The sequence below is a fragment of the Lissotriton helveticus genome, chromosome 3_2 (assembly GCF_964261635.1).
Source record: "Lissotriton helveticus chromosome 3_2, aLisHel1.1, whole genome shotgun sequence".
NCBI classification, from domain to species: domain Eukaryota; kingdom Metazoa; phylum Chordata; class Amphibia; order Caudata; family Salamandridae; genus Lissotriton; species Lissotriton helveticus.
In genome coordinates, this window is record NC_136062.1 from 128,404,308 (window position 1) to 128,428,224 (window position 23,917).

General features: G+C 43.4%; 1 protein-coding gene across 1 annotated transcript in view; it reads right to left on the reverse strand.

Annotated features, from left to right (window-relative positions):
- The window catches only part of FAN1 (FANCD2 and FANCI associated nuclease 1), a 234,852-nt gene that overhangs the window by 164,793 nt on the left and 46,142 nt on the right, over positions 1-23,917 (reverse strand). The window contains exons 2-4 of the mRNA XM_078684916.1: positions 20,419-21,878; positions 17,997-18,137; positions 3,234-3,435 (exon numbers count right to left, since the gene is read on the reverse strand). Coding sequence (XP_078541042.1) covers positions 3,234-3,435; positions 17,997-18,137; positions 20,419-21,751 — 1,676 coding nt within the window. The 5' untranslated portion in view covers positions 21,752-21,878. The remainder of the gene's footprint in view (positions 1-3,233; positions 3,436-17,996; positions 18,138-20,418; positions 21,879-23,917) is intronic.

Below are 23,917 nucleotides of genomic sequence, written 5' to 3' on the forward strand. Positions count from 1 at the left end.
AGAATATAGTCAAAATGTCTCCACCAACCAGCGGTCGGAACACAACCCCTTTCAGCAGGCTAAATAGTTCTGTTAAATGACAACAGAAGGGACAGGCAACAAGAACCATCAGTCAAAGAGGGGAGGGCTAGTTCTTCTCTACCGGGTTACATTGGGGCGCTACCGGAACTGATCGAATTGGTAGTCTACAGTGTTTCTGGATGTTTCAGACTGAAGCTGGGGTTAGCATGAGAGCAGCACCATTTCGTAGCTCCGTCGTGGTCATTCCGCAACCAATCATGGCAGCCGTTCTTTATCGTTATTTTGGGCGGGGTGGGTGGCGGAGCAGAGCTGTTTTGCAGCCATCATTGTGTGGAGTTCAGTTCATCTCACTAGTTTTGTATTTGTCATGAGGGGTTGTTCCTAATGTTTCTATTTTAGCGAGGTCAAAAAGAGATCCCATTAGTGGCCTACTGATTTTGCTCGATTCCTTTTCTTTTTTTTTTACACGATTTTTCGTTATCTGCAAAGACTAAACAGAGTATTGCGACTCTGTGTTTGTTTGTAAATAGAGAATGAACCAAAGAGAACTAATTCTAAAACAGTAAATACTTGGATAACAATGAATCAAATGGAGAGAGAAGCAGGCACGACGGATTACAATGGGGGCAAAGACCTGCGTTAACTACCTTTCACTATCTGCAAAGAGAGAGTACTCCTAATAGAAATGAGGGGGGGGGGGCACCATTCAAAGCAGATCAGTGTGCATAAACACGAAAATGTTTTCACTTACCACGTACTTGACATTCGACAGCTTATGATATTTGCTATTAAAAAACCATTGAAATTCACTGAAAAAACCATAGGTTATAGACCATATATAGTTAGGAATTAGCATTTACAAAACCTTGAAAATTCACTGAAAAAACCATAGGTTATAGACCATATATAGTTAGGAATTAGCATTTAAAAAACCTTATTTTACTCACACAAAACCATTGAAATTCCATATATAGTTAGTTGCACTAACTATATATCGCGCACCTGCAATCCACTGCTGATGATGTCACATATTACATCATTCATGACATGGTCAGTGACATCACTGATGACATCACTGATGACATCTCAAATGACATCACTGATGACATCACTGATGACAACATCCAGTGACTGTATGTTTCTGTAAAGTTAAAATGTGTCTTACATATTGAAGAATGAGTGGAAGTATAAGTGTCTGGACAAAGGATTTAGTAGGTGCATGACTGAATGCATGAGTGAGTGATTAAATGTGTCTCACTGAGTGCATGGGTTAGTGACTAAAGTGTCTTAATTTGTGCATCATTATGTCTGTTGTTCTGTAAACTGCTGCATGTTTTGATCAGTAGCTATATGATTAACTATATGGGTTACTGATTGATTGTCCAAGTATTTGTATGGGAGACTGAGTGTGTGTGTGGCTGGCTGGGAGGTGTGTGACTCTGTGCAGATCAATGTGTACTTGTATCAATGATTGTATAACAAGGTAAGTATGTGTTAGTATATGTTTGAAAATGTAAGGTGCTCTATGTTTAACTGTATAGACAAGAAAATGGAAGTGTCATTGATTCTTTACAGGACTGACTAGGTGTGTGAGTAACTCCATGGATGAGTGGCAGACTGTGAGTGTCTGTATAGGTGTATGAGTGCATATGATAGTGTTGTAAAGATGAGTGATTGTATGTATGAATGATAGTATGGGTGAATGAGTGAAGGTGTGTGTAGACGTAGGAATCAGTGAGTGCGTATGTAGTAACTAGTATTGGTGTGTCAATGGTTTCAAAAATTATATTCTGTATTTAACACTGGGTGAAACAGAGGTTATATTAAAATGTGAGGAGATGCATTGTATTGTCACATGAATGATATCATCAGTGATGTGGTCATTGATGTCAAATGAGATGTCATCAGTGATGTCATCAGTGATGTCATTTGAGATGTCATCAGTGATGTCATCAGTGATGTCACTGACCATGTCATGAATGATGTAATATGTGACATCATCAGCAGTGGATTGCAGGTGCGCGATATATAGTTAGTGCAACTAACTATATATGGAATTTCAATGGTTTTGTGTGAGTAAAATAAGGTTTTTTAAATGCTAATTCCTAACTATATATGGTCTATAACCTATGGTTTTTTCAGTGAATTTTCAAGGTTTTGTAAATGCTAATTCCTAACTATATATGGTCTATAACCTATGGTTTTTTCAGTGAATATATATATATATATAGATATAGATATAGATGACAGACCTGTAGAGCCCCGAGTACATATTGGAAATAGTTAACAATAAGGGTAACGACTGAACGCTGTTCATTAGGTAATACACCAAAACCTAAAGAGTTAGGAATTCAACATAAGTGCACAGCACTGAAATTGCTGATACCAAAATGATGCATAGCTATTCGCTGGTTCCTCCCCAGGTGCCCAGCAGAGGAAGCTTTGGAAAAGTATTCTACAAATGCATTTAAAATGGACCTTGACTGAGGAACTAAGGATGGCGGCTGTAAGGACAAATGAAAGAGCAATAGGAAAATGTGTTAGAGGAACCAGATTGTAGGCCACTGTAAAAGAAAAAATAGCAGCAGACTCCCCTTGAGGTCGGATTAAAGCAAGAACAATCAGAATATGAGATGTGTAGATATAAAATAATAATAGTGGTAGACAGGGGTGAAGGCAACATGATGATGTCATAGTTATGAGGCAATGTATGTTAATGAAAGTAAATTGTGCATGCAATAGGAGAATAAAGGCATTGAAATGTATTGAAGTCCCCTTTTTTATTTGTTACTGTGTGCCACAAAGCAAAAAAAACGAATATATGATTCCATTTTATTCCACTGCTGATATTTGGAGCAGCTGTGCGAGGAGTATATTGATAAAACTGTAATGTATAATGATTATAAAAAAACTATAAGATGACCACCTTCTCTTTGCTACAGTTGAAAGGGCAACTGTATTTGTAAACGCTTACACACATTTGATATTATTTTAATAGATGTCTTCCTGTAAAATATTATATTTTCCAATGAAGGAAACTGCTACGACATAAAGCGCTTTGCCATCATTTGACTGTGATGCTTTAAACACTGATAACAAATAAATACAACTTCTCAAGGGGAGAACAACAGATGTAGATCAATAGCAAAATATTAATACCATCATGCCAACTTTAATATTGTTCTTCCAAACCGTTCACAATGAAAATGTACCTTTTTAGGATAACTCCTCCAATGCCAGACTGGTGCTGGCCAAAGCTGAAGATCGATCGTTGCTTTGCAAGTCGTAGAAAACTTTCAATTAGCTGCTGCTTTTGACCATTTATGTTATCCAGATGAAAGGTCTTAGCCAAGGTTTTAAGCTCAGGAGCTGGGAGCAAATCCAGCACTTCAGAAACTTCTATTAATTCAGATTCTGCAAGATTATATTGAAAATATAGGTTAATGTGCCTGCAGGAAAATGCCACTTTTTGTGTGGTCACCCCTACTTTATGCTAAATGTTATTACTGTTTTTTGCACACTGTGTAATTGCTGACCAGTGCAGGTGCTCTGATCCCTACAAGAAATGCGTTACTTACCTGTAACAGCAGTTATCCAGTATTGGTGTCTTTCATAGATTCACATGCCTGAATCATTCCCCGTCGTCGAGACGGGAGCCTCCGGTAAATAAAAAAGTAATGTCCTATAGACATACATAGAGAAAATAGGCCCAAGGGTCTCCCCTTAGTGGCCTTTCCTTGTCCTTATGTAAAAAGGACCAAACTCTTACAGTCAGCCAATCAGCTCCGACCTCCCTCTAGGACCTCCCTGGGAGGAGCCCCAGTCCCTCAGATTTTCGTACGCACCCAACTAGGTTGGCGTAATATTGTTAGAGAGGGATGTGAGACCTTCCAGGGGAGGCGGGAGGGTTGCATGTGAATCTATGAAAGACACCAATACTGGATAACTGCTGTTACAGGTAAGTAACGCATTTCTTATCCAGTATTTGGGTGTCTTTCATAGATTCACATGCCTGAATCAGAATAGCTAGCAATCAGATATGCACCTGCGTGATGGAAATGCTCTGTAGTCACAGTAGACAATGCATGTGTCGTCATACAACATGTGGACAGCATAACAGTAACATCACAATAGCAAGGAACGTGCATACCTGGATGGCGGGTTGTAGGAAGGCTCACATCACTGAAAGAGATGGCGAAGCACTGCCTGGCCCACTGCCGCATCCTTCTGAAGTTCGATATCCAGGCAGTAATGTCTGGAGAAAGTGTGCGGTGACTTCCAAGTCGCCGCTCTGCAAATGTCCAAGATTGGTACCCCAGCGAATAGTGCTGCGGACGTGGACATCGCCCTGGTGGAGTGAGCAGTAACATGCTCAGTTAAAGGCCGTCCGGCCTTGTCGTGGCAGAATGCAATCGCTGAGGAGATCCACCTGGAGATGCTTTGCTTCGTGAGAGGCAGGCCCACTCTTGGTCTGCTGTATGCCACAAACAGCTGTGAAGATTTCCTGAGAGCCTTAGTTTTGTCCAGGTAGAATTTTAGGCACCTCTGAAGGTCCAGAGAATGCAGCGCTCTTTCCGCTGTTGTGGACGGATTTGCAAAGAAGGACCTGAGGACAATTGGCTCGTTGAGATGAAAGTCCGAAGGGACTTTAGGTATGAATTTAGGGTTTGGTCTCAGTACTACCCTGTCTTGTCTGAATTGCATATATGGTTCCTGAATGGACAAAGCTTGCAGCTCGCTAACTCTCCTGGCTGATGTTAGAGCGAGCAAGAGTGCTGTTTTCCAGGAGATGTGTTTGATGGATGCTCGATGGATGGGTTCAAACGGACTTTTCATGAGTTGGTTGAGCACCAGATTCAGTTGCCACGTTGGAGGGACTTTCCGAGGCCTCGGAAAGGATCTGTAGAGCCCCTTCAGGAATTGTTTGACAAGTCTACTGGACCACAGAGAAGGTCCTGTGAAAGTCCTGGTGAATCTGGAGATAGCTGCTAGGTGAACCTTTATGGATGCATGTGCCAGGCCTGACTGTGCTAAATGCAGCAGGTATGGCAGTATTTGTTCAGGGGTGACTGAGAGTGGTCGTAGACCCCGATCCACACACCACATGCAGAAGCGTTTCCACTTGAGAGTGTAGGTTTTGTTTGTACTATCCGCTCTCGCTTTCGACAGGATATCCCTGCAGTCCTGCGGGATATTTAGGCCACTGAACTCCCTGTGCTCAGGAGCCAGGCCGACAACTTGAGCGATTGGAGGTTCGGGTGTTGCACCTGTCCGTTGGACATTGTTAAGAGGTTCGGGTGTTGCCTCAGACGGATCGGTGACCTGATGGAAAGTCGAAGTAGATCCGAGAACCAGTGTTGTCTCGGCCAGAACGGGGCAATCAGGATTAGGGTACATGGCTCCGCCTTCATCTTCCTGAGGAGCCTCGGGATCATTGGAAACGGAGGAAAGGCGTACGCAAATGCGCTGGACCATCCGATGGAGAATGCATTTCCCAGAGACCCTTGTTGGGGATGCCAGCTTGCGTAGTGTGGGCATTTGGTGTTTTCTTTGGTGGCAAACAGGTCGATGTTTGGGACTCCCCATTGAGAGAAGACGTGTTCCAGGGCGTTGTCGCTCAGCTCCCACTCGTGGGAGAGGGATCGTTGCCTGCTCAGGGCATCCGCGATAGTATTGTCTTTTCCGGGGACATAGTCCGCCTTGAGTGGGATCCCGTGTAACACTAGCCAGTTCCAGATTTTCTGCGATTCTCGTGATAGAGAGAGCGAACGCGTTCCCCCCTGTTTGTTGAGGTAGTGCATCGTCGTGGTGTTGTCTGTTTTGACGAGCACTGGGGAGTTCTGGATGCGTGGCAGGAATGCCTGTAGAGCAAGATATACCGCCCTCAGCTCCAAGAGGTTTATATGGAGCAGTTTTTCCTGAGAGTCCCACTTGCCGCTGATTCGAAGATCTTGTAGAACAGCGCCCCATCCTTCCAAGGAGGCGTCCGTGGTGATCACCAGAGGCGTCGCCGGAAGGAGAAACGGTAATCCTATATTCAGATTTTTTCGATTCCTCCACCAAGCTAGGCTTCTGGACATTTTTGGTGTGATTTGCACAATGTCCTCGAAAGAGCCAGTGCTTTGGGTCCATTGGGCCGCGAGAGCTTCCTGCAATGGGCGCATCCTGAGTCTGCAGTGAGGGATGAGGAGTATGCACGAAGACATCATTCCCATGAGGGATGTGTAAGTGCGCACTTTGACGTGTGTTTTTGTCGCCACAGCCCTGGCCAGAGACAGTATCTTGTCCGCCCTCTCCTTCGAGGGAAAGGCCTTCATGCAGTCCGTGTCCAGGATAGCCCCTAGGAAGGTGATCCTTGTTGTAGGGGTGATGCAGGATTTTTTGAGATTGATGGTTAATCCTAGCCTCTGAAAAAGATTTGTGCAGGCGCAGGAGGATGCTGCCGCGCCCTCGGCTGAGGGTGCTTTCACCAGCCAGTCGTCTAGGTAAGGGAAGACTTGGTGACCCAACTGACGCAGAAAAGCCGCCACCGGTGCTAGGCACTTCGTGAAAATCCGCGGCGCGGACTTGAGGCCGAATGGTAGGACTCTGAACTGATAATGTCGGCCCGCCACCTCGAACCGCAGGAACTTTCTGTGACGCTTGAGGATGGGGATGTGGTAGTAGGCATCCTGGAGATCTAAGGATGTCATGAAATCCCCTTGTTCGAGAGTGCCCAGGATTTCTTGAATCGTCACCATCCTGAACGATTGGCTCCGTAGGAAGGCATTGAGTGCCCGAAGGTCTAGAATGGGCCTCCACTTGTTCTCTTTCTGTCTCACAAGAAAGAAGTGGGAATAAAACCCCTTTCCCTTCTGGGATGCTGGAACTCGTTCGATTGCTCTTTTTTGTAGCATTATAGCGAGTTCTAGGGTAAGTAGCCGTAGATGTTTGTGCGTCCGTCTTGTGGGAGGCGTGTTGGGAGGGAGGGATGTGAACTCGAGAGAGTGTCCGGATCTTATAATTTGGAGGACCCATCGGTCCGTGGTGATATGTTGCCAATTGTTGAGGAAATGGGTCAGTTTTCCTCCAATTTGAAAGGATGTAGAGGGTGGTGGGACTGGCTGGAGTAATCGGTCACTGGCGTCCGCCGGCGCCCCTTTTGGAATTCCTGCCCCTGAAGGTAGATCGTCCGTATGAAGATTGACGGGCTTGTTGTTGTTTGTGCTGGTATTGATTTTTGTTGGTAGAGGAATACGAGGACCGGTTCTGGTAGGAACCGCGATAAGAGGACTGACCTCTTGATCTGTTTCCTCGAAAGGACTGGTTCCGTGACTGTAACGTGCCTAGTGCCCTTGCAGTGTCGGTGTCCTTCTTGATAGTTTGCAGTGCCTCGTCGATCTTGTCCCCAAAGAGATGCTGGCCGTCGAAGGGCATGTCCAGCACCTTCAATTGTACCTCCTGGCGGAACGACGTCGCCTTCAGCCATCCTTGACGGCGTAGCACCGCGGCTCCGGCTAGCTGACGGAAGCCAGTCATGGCTGCATCTATAGCGCAGTCAATTATTTCCGCCGCTGAAGATTGACCTTCCGACAGGAGAGCCTTGAACTCCCCCCTTACGGCATCAGGCAGTTCCTTCAGGTATGGGGCTATGTCCTCCCAGAGTTGGCGATTGTAGCGCCCCAACAAGGCAATGGAGTTGGCCACCTTGATGGTCATGGCCGACGTGGACGTGAATCTCTTTCCTATCGTGTCCAGCTTCCTGCCTTCCTTGTCCGGAGGAGCGGACAGTGGGGAGGAAGGGTTGCGGGAGTGTTTTTGGGCCGCCTGCGTGACCACCGAGTCAGGTTTGGGGTGCCCGTTGAGGCAAGCCGCCGCTGCAAGTGGGGCTTTATATTTCTTGTCCAGGCGCGGAACAACCGCAGGTACAGAAGCGGGTGTCAGCATTAATTTCTTGCCCTGTTCCCACAAGAACTCTATGATTGGAATAGATTTGGTTGCCTTTTGTGTCTGCTCTTTGAAGTCGTGCAGGAAGCAGTCAGTTTCCGTTGATTCCACTACCATATGGAATCTCTTCGCTGCCCGTTCCACAAGTTTGTGGAAGCCTGCTATGTCCACAGGCGGCGAATCCGCATGTCGCGGTTCAGGTGAAGCCGGGGATGACGCTACATACTCGTTATCTCCATCCTGGTCCGAGTGGTCCGAGTGGACTTCCTGGACCTCTCCTTCCTCCAATTCTTCCTCCTCCTCGTCGTCGTCCGAGGAGTCCATCACCTGAGGCTGGGTCTGGTCACGGTGGGTTTGAGGGAGAGTTTGAGATCGTTTTGGGGCAGGCGCTGGTGTATGGTCCACCGGTGTCTGATGACCACTGTCCGCATCCGGGAATCTTTGTTTGTAGTCCTGTACAAGGAACCGCAGGTCATTGACCAGAGTCGCCGGTAGGCAGATCATGGGGGTGACATCCGTGCGGACACTAGTGTGGATGGAGTGTTCCTGATAAGTTTGCTCCTCCTGCTCCTCATCAGTGCTTTGGCACTTGACGTTGAGGTCCGAGATAGAGGTAGCTTGACCCATGCGGTCATCCTCTTCGGATTCTTCACTTTGGAAGATGTCGTGAGGTGGTTGCATCTCCACTTTGCTTGGAGACGTGGTTTCCGGGGTAATTTGCGTTTTGCTAGACTTGCTAGACGCAGCATTTGTTCCTGTCGACGTCGAGGGCGTCGTCGACGGCGGCAGCATGAGGGTCGGCATCTCCACCAGTTTGGATTTTTTCCATGGTTCCGATGCCATCTCCGACGACGAGTCTTCCGTCGTCGTCGGCGTCGTCGACGGCACCTTCGTCGACGGTGCCTTCGTCGACGGTGCCTTCGTCGACGGTGCCTTCGTCGACGGTGTCGTCGTCGACGGTGTCGTCGTCGACTGTGTGGACGACTGTACCTTGGTCGTCGACGACTTTGATGACGATGTTGTCGTCGTCGGTACCTTCGTCGACGGCGAGCCCGCCGTCGACGGTGTCTTCGTCGTCGTCGTCGACGTCTTCGATGACGCCTGTGAGTTCTTCGATGACGGTGGGCTCGTTAATGACGATGCCGTCGTCGATGGTGTGGTTCTCGTCGTCGACAGGGTCTTCGTCGTCGACGACGATTGCAGTAATATAATAGAGGAAACAGGTCTACCTGATGATGTCGAGGAAGTAGTCGTCGTCGTGAACGCTGAAGGCGATGACGCTGATGTCGTCGACACAGTGGTTGTGACAGAGGTTGTCCTGTGGGTCTGTCTGGTAGACGATGGAGCAGGCCTTTTGAAGGTTTGATCAGCCTGAACAGACACTAAAGATGACGTAGATCTTGCCTCTGAAGACTTTTTTGCCTTCTTAGGAGGAGTGTCTGAGGGGCCCGGGGAAGTTACCCTAGGCCTCTTTTGAGAGACTTCTGAGCTTTTGGAAACACTGCCCTCAGAAGATTCTAGATTGTCTCTGTCCTTCAGCCTGTCCAGCCAGATGAGAAGGCGACCTTCTCTGTCTCTCACAGTCTTTTTAGGGAAAGACCTACAAATCCTGCACTTGTCCAAGACATGATCCGGGTAAAGGCAGTACAAGCATAGCTCATGCTTATCATCCACGTGGATCCTCTTCTTCCCACAGGAAGAGCAGGCCCTGAACAGGGCTTTCTTCTGTGACTCAGACATGGAAGAAGTTTGTGGAAAGAAACCACTTACTGCAAACCAGTGTAGTGAAGAATCCTTGAAGGGTTGAGAGTGAAGAATCACTTTTGAAGAAAGTTAGATGGTTATAAAGGAATCTTGAGCAGAGCTCAAGCTGGAGACTCCCTAGCACACCGTGCGGTAGAAAATCTGAGGGACTGGGGCTCCTCCCAGGGAGGTCCTAGAGGGAGGTCGGAGCTGATTGGCTGACTGTAAGAGTTTGGTCCTTTTTACATAAGGACAAGGAAAGGCCACTAAGGGGAGACCCTTGGGCCTATTTTCTCTATGTATGTCTATAGGACATTACTTTTTTATTTACCGGAGGCTCCCGTCTCGACGACGGGGAATGATTCAGGCATGTGAATCTATGAAAGACACCCAAATACTGGATAACATATCGAAATTGGCTATGCTTCTAATTGGTGTATTTAACTTACCTGTAAGTCCCTAGAATAAGATAAGAATCGTATCCAGGGCCTGTACATAAAATTACACTAGTAAACTGAAGCACACATTGTGCTACCACTATAGAGACAGTGCAAAACATGATGACTGCAGGCCTGAATTTGCAGGCATAAACTACACATTCAACCTGTCTAAATAAACACTGTTGACAGGCTTAAAGCCTCCTTTTAAATATTAATAAATCATCCCTAATCTGGTCTTAATGCCCAAATAAGGAAGGGTAGTTGGTAGGACAAGTAAATGTGTAATGTAAAACATACCCTTACATTGACAAGGCCATAAAAGCTATGTTCAACTGTAGCAGGGTTAGATGTTCCATAGGGGAATAATATTCAAATTAAATAATGTTATCTCTGCCTAGGACCCAACTAAAAAAGGTGTCCTTGGAATTTTTTTAATATTTATTACAAACTCAATTCAATCATAAAGTTGGATTTGTATTAAATATTTTACAAAAACTGCTTCTAAAAAGTCACCTTTTATCTGCCTAAAGCCTCTAGAAGGCCATTTGCATGAGCTTCCAACTGTCACATAGGAGCTGAATAGCTCATTGGTAAGGTGTAAACTTGCTCAGAGAGCTGAGAAAGGCCTTGGGTGTGGAGAGGTGTTCTATTCCTCTGAGAGGGCGTGGAGAGGTGCTCTGTTCCTCTGAGAAGATGACGATCTGGGCAGTGCCCAGGAACCAAATTAACTTCAAAGAGGCCGTATCTGTCACAGGCAGATGTAGCTTACACCTGGACCGGTCCCATCTTTTGTCCCTCGAGCCAGCCAAGCACTAATCCAAGTGGGAGAGGAACTGCCCCAGAACAGTTTTAGGTGACAACAGAGGAGGGATTGCTCATTTCCATGGTCACACTTCTAGGGTGAGCACAGGAGCTCTACACAAATGAAGAAAGATTTTGCCATGCTGGATTTAGATAGAGAGGAGCATTGTGTGGTGGTTTGTAGTAGGGCTCACAGGAACTGTTGCAAAAGTTGGTAGGGTTATCCCTGGGAAATATTTTGCCTATTTGTTAGGGACGGACCAGGAGTCAGCCTCACCCAGAAGGCTAGCTCCAAGCATTAATGTGGCACCACTGGGCACCCTCTACAGAACACTACTGAACCAGTGAAAGACCGAAGGACGACTGACCCTGTTCTTGAGATCTATTCAGAGAACTTGATGGGCTGCAAGATGCCCACTTTCCAACAAGAGCCTAGCTGGCCAGTTTCAACTGCACCTGCCCTGGATACTGCTGGTAGTGTCTGTTGGAGTGAGTCCTGACCCCCAAACTTCTGTTCCTGTGGCTCTGAACCCCTTGCCTGGTGCCATTGTGTGCTCCTCTTGCCTACACGTAAAAGCCTGGTATTTACAAACTGTTTGCTAACTTTTTACCTGGAGAACTGTCCCATGGACCAGGTCCAACCTGCCAGACAATATGCTGAGGGTGTATCACCAGTGGGCTTGACTTTGCTGAAAATTCTGCTAAGTTCTTCTCAGTAGCAGCAAATCTGTTTCAGTGGGCCAGACGCTGACCGGCATCCGACAACGTTGAACCTGCCTTGGCTTACAGCCTTGCCCCGCTGAGAAAATCTCAACTACAGGAAAGAGTCTAAGTCCAAAGATAGAAAGGTCCACCTATCACGATGCAAAGTAGCATCCCATCTGCAAAAAGAACAGATTATGGACGGAATGCTGAACTAATCAAACATTCAACCCCAGTCACAGATCTGGGTTAAATCCATCACTTTTTTGCATGTGGAGTGGAGTAGTGTGGCTCCCTGGTTAGAGGCGGCAGGCACGAGAGCAGAAGTCGACCCGGGACCAGGGTTCAATTCCCGACGCGGCAGGGTCGTGGACCTTGGTCAGCGGACTTGATAATTCTCGCTTTGGTGCTTACTCTAATCAGGGGTTCCACTCAGCAACTCTGGGCATTAGCTTGCCTAATCTCCACAACGGCCCCACCAATTCCGGGGATGCCTGGCTCCACCTTGGGGACTCCCAGCAAGGGACCATCCCACAGGGAAAGCCAGGACGGGTTCCCCAGAGTTATACAGCGCCAGGAGACCTATGGACGGGTAGCAGTGCTCTTTACAAGCTCAAAAACAATTACAATTACATGCCACACCTTCCCAGTTTAGACCTAGCCATTTGCAAATCAGTCTTGACCCTGCTCCCATGGGCACAAGTCCAGCCTGAACTGCCAGGTCAGGTCTTCCCTTGACAAGAAAGAAGCATCCTGGGAACGGTTGTCAGGGTTTTACCCCTCATCAGCCAGGCTAGCTTGAATCTGGTGGCATAGCGAGCACAGGACCCACGTTTGGGCATATCCTTCCCACTTAGGGTGACAAATACAAAAATAACAGATAATGGACGGAATGGTGAACTAATCAAACATTCACCCCCAGTCACAGAGCTGAGATACACCCATCGTTTTTGTGCACGCCACGCCCTTCCAATTTAGATCCAGCCATATGCAAACCAGTCTTCACCCTACTCCCCATGGGAACAGTCCACCCCGAACTGCCAGGCCCTCCCTGGACCAGAAACAAGCATCCTGGGACCGGTTTCGGGGTTTACCCCTCATCAGCCAGGCTAGTTTGCATCTGGTGGATTGAAAATGTTTGGCATTGTTCAACATTCTATCCATCAATTGTTCTTTTTGAATTGAGCAGCATCCCATCGACATTGCGATTAACTGGGTGCAAACAATGGACTTTTCCCGCTGTGAACTTTCCCCACCTTCGTCAGCGGTCTCATCAAGATCGCCTCCTTAATTAATCTGTTATCAATGAGCCCATCTAGGATCCAGCTGGCAGCCTTGCCCAATAAAGACTCTCCCTTCTCTTAAATATTCCAAGTATGAAAGTATTTTCCGTCTTGGACAAATCCTGCCTCTGTATTCAACCCACTGTATTTGGCATAAAACTGTACGCTTACCCAGTCTAGCACCACCAGTTTCCCGCGTTGCGAGCGTTAAAGCTTTTCGACACTATTTTTATTTGACATTTAAAAAAATCATATCTCCAGTTCTCCTTATTGGATTTTTGTCATTTGGTGTCAATTCGTTCTTTAAATTACTCTCTATTTTAAAAACAAATTGGAGTGGAATTTTCATTGTGTTGTGTTTTAGACTTTTTAACTGTTTTGGTACATCTAAATGTTTAACACACTACCTTAAATTAAGCCTTTCTAACCTGTGGCATTGCTGCCAGGGGTAGAGCTCAGGTTTAAATTACTGAAACTTTTACTGGGCTTAACAAAAATAGTGGCATTGGTACTTGTGGTAGACTACCATTCACCGAAATATTAATCCACTTTCTCATAGTAGCATTAAAAGAAAGGTGCAGTGACTGTAGCCTTAAGAAATTAATGGAGTCAATTTGACTCAAGCACCATCAAACTGCAGAAACAAGCATGAATTAGTGAAAAGTTCCAGAAAAATCATCAAATTACCAGATATCTGAGCATTCGATCATCACAGCACAGAACTGTGGCGACAATATATTTCAAATAGCCATATTCTGCAATTATACATTTAACTTAACGGCATCCCAAAACTTTATTTGGAGGGCATGCTACAGGTCTAGATCCATTGGTCAAGGAACTTAACACAGCCTACGACTGTACATTTACACTTCAGGATGATCAACATCCAATACATACTATAGTGGATCAGTCCAGTATCCATCAAGTGACGACTACAGACTCTGCAGCATTTTCAGGCAATTAGACAAATGTTCATTCAGGGATGTTGAATTTGCATCGCCTGACGCCCGAGACCTCTAGCTTTTATTTAGAGGCAAGAAGTTTTAATGTCTGTTTTGTTGTCCGAACTTGACATGAAATTACTATTATGGGCTGTGTGCCCACTTTCATTCTGGGTTCAGAGCCAATCAGATAGTTTTTGATGTGTGTGATGGTCTGTGATTCGTTAAAAGATCATACCTGCACTCAATACTGTAATTGGCCGCGGGGATCCTGATATCAACACCCAGGTAAAACTATGCTTACAATTGATGATGCAAACCCAGAGGCGAGTATAGTTTAGTTGCACATATTGGACTGCTGTTTGTTGCAAGACGGTGACTGCAGAAAAGGCAACCCAGCCTGTCTTGACTTTTCCAAATATCTGGAGTCGCACACAATGGAGCATGACAACGGGGCGCCATTCAGCAATCTTCCAGCACTGCCATGTTAAAGGCTGTAGGGTGGTAATGGGCCCCTTAGCAGCCTGTCAGAGCCATGTTTATCAGTGCGCCTCATTTTAAACTCTTTGCTTCTCTCTTGGTCATCTCACTGCTGCATTGCGGGCCCTTCTACTGGACCTTGCAGACTCATCTTAATTCTGCCCATTAGCCCCTTCTCCATGGTGCTTTCTTTATGTGGGCCTTTCATACGTGACCAGGATTCTAGATTAAGCTCTTTGCCCCTCACACCTTCTCCAGGCCCTTGCGGGCTTGGTGCTTGCATGCATTTTTTACCAAATGTTTACCATACTCATAACTACGAGAAAACAAAATGATGGATTCTACTTTAACTGTGACTACACCAAAACCTGTGAACGAGTAGGAAAACACAAGGAGGTAGGTAAAATGCTGTGTAGTGCTAAGCCTGCCTTTGTGGAAGTTTAGACAGTGTGATTTCTTGAAGAGTTGGAGGGCATGAGAAATCAGTTGGGATAATACCTGCTAGTTCTAATAAGGAATAGAGCGTTTCTGACGGACTCCGAGGGAACACCGTTTACATCCTGATTAACCCAATAATGTTGCGCTGTTAATCAACAATAGAATCTCATTATGTAAATATCCATTCATTTTACATAGTGCAAAATACAATGGGTTAGGTTTTATCTAATGAACAATTGTCCAAGATTACAACATTGTGGTTAAATAAATTGGGGATTAGTAGTTTTGCATCACTCTTTGACAAGCCCTAATTTACACACCGGGCCAGATCTCCACAAGAGCCTGGTGCATTGTGCACCAGCACTAGGCAAAAATCTAGAAAGGTGACCACTGGTAAAGGTGAATAGTTACAAGTGTACACTTTGCTGGTTGCATGCGTATTAATACAGCATTAAGAAAGGTGTTACTCAAAAATGAAAATGGGAAACTAGCCAGAGTTGCATATGGAGTTTCAAAGGTCTGAAAAAACCCTGCTTTCCTTGTTGCTTTGAGAGGTTAGAGTGTTACAGCCCTGGTGTTCCCTCACATCAGTCATGTTTGGATGTGCATTGGTTTCAGGCGCCAAACCACTCTCTTGGTCGCAGAGCCCGTCCTTTGCATTGGATTTGCCTTCTCACTACCCAGTGTTTCAAATACACTATAAACACTACATCCTTGTATTTGCAACACCTTTTTATATGGACCACAGAGTGCAGGTTTTCACCCGAGGCCTGCAAAACAAACTTTTCTTCCATTCGAAAGATATTACTTGCAAAGGTAGTTTTAAAAGCTACTAAAATAAGGAAGAGCCAACACAGCAAACATCTCTGGAGAATCATTGAGTAGAATAGCAGACAAATAACAAAGCAAGGGTGCATTTATGTTAAGGGCTGCTACGACTGTTATCTTGGTTCAGAAATAACAAAGGTACCGACTCTGCCTAACACACCCCATTTAGGTCTAAAACGTACATTTTGTTTAGCTCAGCCTAACCCTCAACTCATGCTTGTCTCCAGCTCCAAGTGTAACTTCTTCACTATTCCACCAGAACCCTCATACGTACCCCTACCTTTTTTTCCTCTCTATGCAAATCCTCTGTCATACGTCTCGTTTAATTATTTCCCTCACTAACTCCTCATCTAACCTCTAAATTATTCTTCTCGAGCCATGGCTCTTTGTGTAATGCCCACTACCCCCAAACAATCGTAAGCTCTGTGCAACTTCTCAGACATTACAGGCTTCTTGTGCAAGACCCCTTACATCGCTAGTTCTTATTTAACACAGCTCTTCTTCCTAGGTCTGCTGTGAATGTCTCCAAGTGTCTTCGGGGTTGTCGCTCATATTATGAAGAGGTGTTCCATGTTTGCGTGTAAGGGTGTGCTGGGATCAAGTTACTCATTGGGAGAAAAAGACAATGACTTGCTTTTAAACTTCCTATTTTCAGCATACAAATCCATCCCTATTAGTCTGTATGCACACATAACTTTCATATCCATCTTTGATTCCCACCTTGGGTCCAAGTATTTGTAGATACCAGCATGGTTCAGGTTGGGGTTCGTAAATGTGTTTTATTTTCTTAGAGAATAACTTATGCCAAAACATATATCAGGTAAATATGTAAAATTGCTCTGTCTGTGCAATGCACATCATGTAAATTCGGAATAGACACCCATCTCCCAGTTGGAAGTTTCTCCGATGTCTGAAAAATGTATACACTATTTAAAACCATGGGTACATTCTTTGCAGAACGGTCTAAGTGATTAGGGAGTAGGTGGGACATGTGGTTATCTTTGTAGTCCCGTGGACAAGTAGGTTTTTTTACAATAATTTTCACACCGCTGGTTCATGGTTGTTCCACTCAAGTTTCTCATTTACAAATTAATTTTTCTCACACTGATCTATTTAATGAGCTCTCTTTACAATAAATCCGATTAGGAATACTTTTTATAAGCCAATAGATATGTATAGATAGTTATACAGCAATAAAGACAGGAGGTACACTTCTATTGCATTCTACTATATTTTCTATATGGTATGAGACACAATGAATACATCACACATACTAGGTTCTCCTGTAAACTCACAATGCATTGCAATGGCAATGAAATACCAGTGAAACCCATAACATGTTCAAGAAATCTGCATTTCCAGATCCACACCAACAGCGATAAGCAGGCCTTTCTGGTCAATTGGAAGGTTTATTTGATGAGATGCGTTTGGTATGCTCAAAATCCCTTCTCTATATACTATACGAATAGGTCTGATTTTGGATCCCAGTTACCCACTGCTGCAGAACAACTACTTGGGAGTAGTGGCATTGATGTTTCAAACTGCCAGGTCATGTTCCCCTCACTCCTAAGGTCCAGCAGCCTCTGGGCCAATGCTAGGTTTAGTGACTGCGGTACAAAAGGGGGTGGTGATGGACGGAGCATCTGAACCAATCAAACACTCACACCAAGTCAAAAGATCTGGGTTTGATCCATCACCGTTCTTTAGCCCTCTCTGCCACCCCAGTTCAGACATGGCTATATGCAAATCAGTCTGACCCTGTGCCTCATGGGAACAGTCCAGCCCGAACTGCCAAGCCATGCCTTCCCTGGACCGGAAACAAGCTTCCGAGGACCGGTTTCTGGCATTACAGGCGTCTTCAGCCCGGCTTGCTTGAATCCAGTGGCAAAGTGAGCAAGGGACTCACGTCTGAGCATACCCTGCCACAAAAGTGACTGTTCGTGTAACAAGTCAAACCCTTCAGACTATAATAAATATCCTTATATATTGAACGGGCTCCATTTTAAAACCAGCATATAATCTGCAGCGATGCAGATGGCAAATATAACTACATAATTCTATTTCTTAACAAAGCAACATTGGCATTTAATATTTTTCTATACATGTAATCTTCAAAATAGTAATACAATGGTTTTTTTTCATATTTCGATCACTCCAACATTACACTGTTGTCATTCTCCATTTAAGTGAACAATCCAAATTTGGAGGAACGCAGTATTTGACAGAGGTTCAGTGATGTGGCCTGTTTCAAAATATAGATAAAGGAATAAATATTCTTGTGGTCTATCACCATTTTATGTTCACCGTGAGTGTCCTTGCTACACATACGAGTGTTATCTGCATGGAGGAACGCACCGATATTGTAACATCACAGTGCCAATTACAAGCCATACCTGTCTGAAGGAAGCCACGGTGTACTAATTCTTCAATTACAGGTGATAAATCAGCCCCAATCTCTGCATACTCAATCTTGTTCACTTTTATCCAATTCAGCTTGCGTTGAAAGAGTCTCACATAAAGCTTCTGGCTACCAGCTTCAGTTGTTAGATTTTATTAAAACAAAAGAAATCAACCATAGAATATATTACTTACTTGGGGCACAAATATTTTACAATGTTGCAATATAGACACAAACATTGTATGATGCGCAATACAAACAGAACTAACACAATTTTAGCTTGCCAGATAACTACAGGCACACATGAATAATTTATCTGTGAAGCTTGGCTGATGTTTCGGGGACATGAAATACAAGGTTACAATTTAATTACACACCAACATAGCATCCACATGATGGCGAAACATAAAGGTTTAAAAAAAGCGGTGGGTTAGACCATCAATGGCACTGTGGACAGGTGAGGGTTGGGCAGGGCCATCAGAAAGCTTTCTATAGTTACCTTTGTGACGTGTAGGTGCACATTTCGAGTAGATAGTAAGTGTGAAAATAGGATAAGGTCACTTAAATGTTTGAAACCCACTGGTGGGAGAGAGCGGGTGGGGAGGGGGGAGGGGAGTATGGTACATGAGGGCAAGTGAACATTACAAAGAAAATATGGCTGGAACAAGTTAAAATAAGCAATGGGAAGAAACAGAGTTACAATTCAACCCAAGTGCATTAAATTAAACTAACTACACCAGTTGTTTTGGGGATATTTCGTAGATTAAAAATATACAAACATATTCTATTTTAATTATAACCAGTCCAAAATCTAAACATACAATTAATATTTATGTCATTTGTGATGGAGTTTTACAGAGAGTTACAGAAAACTAACCCTGGGCGAAGGACTACGCTACGCTCGCATAATTTGCGCTACTTAGCACTACTCGAATTGCACGTAGCACAGTGCAAACACGCATATCGGTAATTTTTTGCTTGCTCGCGGTATTCAACATCAAGTTGGCAACCGCGAGCGAGCAAAATGACATCCCGGCGAGACTTTTTCCTCGTTCGCGATCAGCAACATCAAGTTGCAGATCGTGAGTGTGGAAAATAAACATCCCTGTGAGATTCTCAACGTGGGGAGGTCAGGTTTCTCATTGCGAGTGGTCGCATATGCTCGCAATGAGAAACTACCAGTCTGTGTTGAGAAAGTTGCCGCCAGGGTAGAAATCTCGAGCGGAAGAAAACGACCGGTTGCACTGTGCAAGATGCGGTTTGTACTGATTGCACAGTGCGGACAAGCATCTGGCACTGTGCAATCAGTGTGTACAGCATTTTGCATAGTGCACTGCGTAGCTCGCGTAGTGCAAAGTGCACTTCGCGTAGCTACATCTGGCGATACTACGCGAACTACGCCCACGGTTACAGAAAACGTGGATTTTATAAATGCTGTGAATACATTAATGCTGTGCTTACTGACCACTGGAACATCCAGGCCAGGTTTCATGATATGTACAATGAATTTGCATGAAAACATACTAAATATATTTTACATATATATATTTGGATGGATCTGAGAACCCAAAAATATAAAGAGTGACTTCAAGGGCACCTCTATGAAAACAAAAAGAACAAATGTGGAGTAAGGTGACCCCAATTACAACGTTTACAGAGCTTTCCTGGTAGGGTACGAGTCATATTTCTATTGGGACAACAGACAATAGTTTGGGCCAGAGCGCAATTTCACTTATGCATAAAGTTTATGTTTTAACATGGATATACCATTCGGCTCACTAGGACTGACGAGCTTTGGTCTAGCAATACTTATAAAAATCAGAGTGGTCATCAACTAGAAAATATAACACATTTTCTATTATAATATAGTTCTAAAAATCAGAAGGCAGCCTATGGTGTTGCATGGATAGGACTACCCAAGCCTACATGAGAACACACATTAAAGGCAACAGAGAAAGATAAGTAGAAGGATCCGTAGAAGCACAATGTATGCTTTCAGCCCCCTGGTTTAGTAAAGACATCATGTAAGACAGTGGGTGGCTGCACTACTACCTTGTAGCAGAGGTTTGAAGAAACAAGAGCAACAGATTAAGTTTCATAAAGAGAGAAACACTTATGTCAATGTATAAAAACAAATTGATTTTACAGTTTACACTGCACTAAAGTCCTCAGACCTCTCACTTCGCCACATTTCAGATTCTTTATATCCAGATGCTTAAAAACAAACAATTATATTATAATTGCAGAACAGAATGTTCAAACGGGAACAAAATGACAGTTTTGTAATGTGCAAGACAACTACATATTTTACCATTGTCATAGATTTAAAAATGAAACGTGATAAACCAGCACAAGCCATCCATTTTTAACAAGTATCATTAGCTCAGATTTCTGTCTCCACCATTAAAAAAACATACCTGAAAGTTGAAGGAATCTGGAAAGAATGATTGTATCTTGGTCATTAAAAAGGCTCATATCATCTTCATTATCCATGATAGTCTGCACAACCATCAGAAAGTTTCGAAGGTAATATGGCTGCCCGGATTGATGTAGCAGAGGAGTTTCAGCACTACCTTCTTTTTCAGAGGTTTCACGCAAAGGGTCCTTCTCTTCAAATGGTTCGAAAACTCCACAAAGTATGTCAGCTCCCAAGTTATTAGGATCATCTACAGAAAGTTCTTCCACTCCACTTTCAGGAATGCAAGAACCTTTTTGGTACATATACTTGCTGTCTGAAACTGCTACCATACCATCCGTTGTCAACAATGGAACATACGCTGAAGAACTATCACTCAATTCTGCATTCATATCCTTTTCAGGACTTGATATTGCTTTGCCTCCTGGTTTAGGAATTTTTGCTGCAGACTTCCTTTGAGCCCTCGATTGTTTCCCAAGAGACTTTGATACTTTAGAAATGCCTTTTTTCCTAGATGGTGACGCCATTTCAAACGTTTTATCGGAGCAGGATGCAGATGTAGGTGTATCACATCCATGTCCACCTTTGGCATTATCAGAATCATTAGCCAGAAACATAGCTGTAGTTTTTTCTTTGGCAGTTGTTTCTGTCGTAGCACCTATATCCTGCTTTGTCTTCTCTTTCAACAGGTTTTCCTTTTGAGAAACATTAACTACTCCACAATTTATAGAGTTATCAGTTTCACAATAAACCGATTCAATCTGTGATAAAGCTGAATTATTTGCATCTCCACACTTTTTTAGACTCTGGTGACTCCTGGACAGTTTGGATGACAGGCTTACTACTGTATTTACATCTTGGGCATCCATACCTCCGTTCTGACTACAATTCAAAACATCTTGTTTGAAGTAAGGGCTTGACTGCTCTACCACATTTGCCTTAGTGACCTCACAAGTGATCCTGCTGGGACTCATAATCATCCCTGGATCTCTTGCTTTCTTTGCGGGGGGAGGTCCAGTGTGGTGTTTTGTAGTCGTAGGGGAAAGTCCTGATTTCAATGTTGGGACATTCGAAGGCTCCACCAAAATGACATCATTTCCATGTAGATTTTGGTCTTTTTGGCATAATTCATCAAGGTGCTTGTTCAGCCCGTATCGCGGCACCAGTTCACCACAGATAGGGCAGGCAAATTTTGTAGGTGGTGCATTATTAAAAAATGCAAGAATAGAGGAAGGATTAGACGGTTTAGCTTTCTCGGAGGCATTTTGTTTTGTTTTACTAATTGAAAGGCGTTTGTATTTTCTTTTCTTTTCTGGAGACTTACTTTCTGACATCACTGAAGCATGGCAGTAAGAGAACGTCTTTGCAGTGTCAGAATGAATAACAGCTTCTTCTATTTAATATATTGGCTGTTGAACTTTCATTATGTTCATCATATCTTCAAAAATATCTTTTCATTTCCTATAAAGAAAGACAAAATATGTAAGATTGAAAATCCACTTATCATGAACGGCAACATGAAAAAGTCAACATTATTCTACAGTAATCTTTCTCTGTATTGTTTTTAATAACTGCAGTTTCATCTTTTCTATGCCTGGTACGCCTGCAGTATGCTTTACTTTCTTACTAATACAAAATACAATAAAAAATATTGATTAGATATGGTGCGGAACACTTTCATGAAGAAGATGGAAATCTAGCAATGTTATGAGCACTGTGTTTATGAACACTCTTGCTTATTACATAAATGACAAATTACAAGACTACCTAAACAATTAGAAAGATGAATTACACTGTTTACAATGTAGACAGCACGTTACTGCCAGTAGGTATGAATTCAGTGTTTTAAAATGAGATATCATTTCAAATTACATAGAAATTAATCTTAGAAAAAGAATATGATTGTACCATCCAACGTTTCTCCATTTAAAAAGGATGCTTTTTAGGTATTCCTTTGGCGTACTGTAAGTTATGAATATCCTAAAATATAAACACATTTATAAAAATAAATAAAAAATAGGCACAGCGTACTTTACTAATATTTCTTCTATATTACTGGTGCTCCACATGTACATGACACAGTCAAGTACTTGCTTGGCTAGTTCACCAGTCGAAGCATCCTAGAGCAATAAATCAACCTGAGGAAGCCAAAGTGGTCTATGAAACTTCCAGTCTTCAAACAATATTTTTATATAGAAACAATCTCTCTGGAGACTAATAGAGGTGGTAACACTCTGCATTCTTACTCAGGGAAACACGTGTAAACTATGTGAATCTAGTGAACAGAACAATACCATACAAACATTAAAAATCATCAATAACGTATTATTCCATGAGAAAGTTACTCGTTGAGGGTCCAAAGCAGCTGAACGTTGCTGAACACTAAAGATTTCAGCAATAAGAATTCATGTGAAAAATGTGCATACTACCATATACAAGGCAGCACGCACAATTAAGGAAAGTGTGATGCTGAGAAAAATAATTACATTTCTATGAGATTGTTGTAGAGAGCTTTCCCAAAAATGGGTGTCTGATCTAGTCAAAGTGTAATAACTTAACCAGTATAAACACATAGATGGGAGTTCCAGGTAGAGATGCCTGGTAAATGTTAACATAGAGGATGTCGCCTAGCAAAGCTCATTAGGCACACTCACTTTTTTCAAGATGGGGTTTAATAATGGGTCTACATTGCATTGAAAGGGTTATAAATCTAGAAGAGCAAATCGTTACAACTAGTATTTACTTAACACCCAGCGTTTTCATAATTATTGAGATGATAAGACAGTGCAATACAGAATGTGGATAGATGCAAGAGGTAAATGCATTGCCAGCCTGGCATAAAAGAAAAAACCTTTCTTAGAGAAATACATACATTGATAACAATAAGCCCCTCATTTTGCTTATTTAAAAAAAGAAAAAACCTTGTCCATAGGCAGAGATAAAACTTCTAACTTAAATAATGACCACTATATAGTAGAATCTTACCAAAAAGTAAACATGTGCTGTTACTCTTATAACACATAATACAGTTTGTGTACATTTTGAAAGATGCTGTTTAACCGCCTCTTTAGTGTGGGAAATACCAAAGCACAGAAAATAAAAAAGTGGTTGCAGTGATTGTTTTGGAATACATGTGCGAAAGCATGTATTAACTAGGTTACCACATGCTCCTCGTTTTTTCAAAAACAACAAGTGATGGACTGAATGTGGATCAATGTCACACACTCCCCCAGTTTTCAGCACAACTCAAAATCGAGTAGTAACGCTCAGCAGTGACAGATCTGGTTGATAGGTTCACATCTTTGATATGAGGAAAAACTACATCACAGAAAGGGAAAAAAAGGGGTTGCACACCAAAAAAGGCTAGCAGTGATCGTATTGGAATACATGTGCAAAATCATATGTTAACTAGGTTACTACATGCTCTTTTTTGTTTTGCGAAGTAAAGCCAAACATTGACCGATTCAGATCTCAATTTTGCATTGCGCTCTAAACGTATT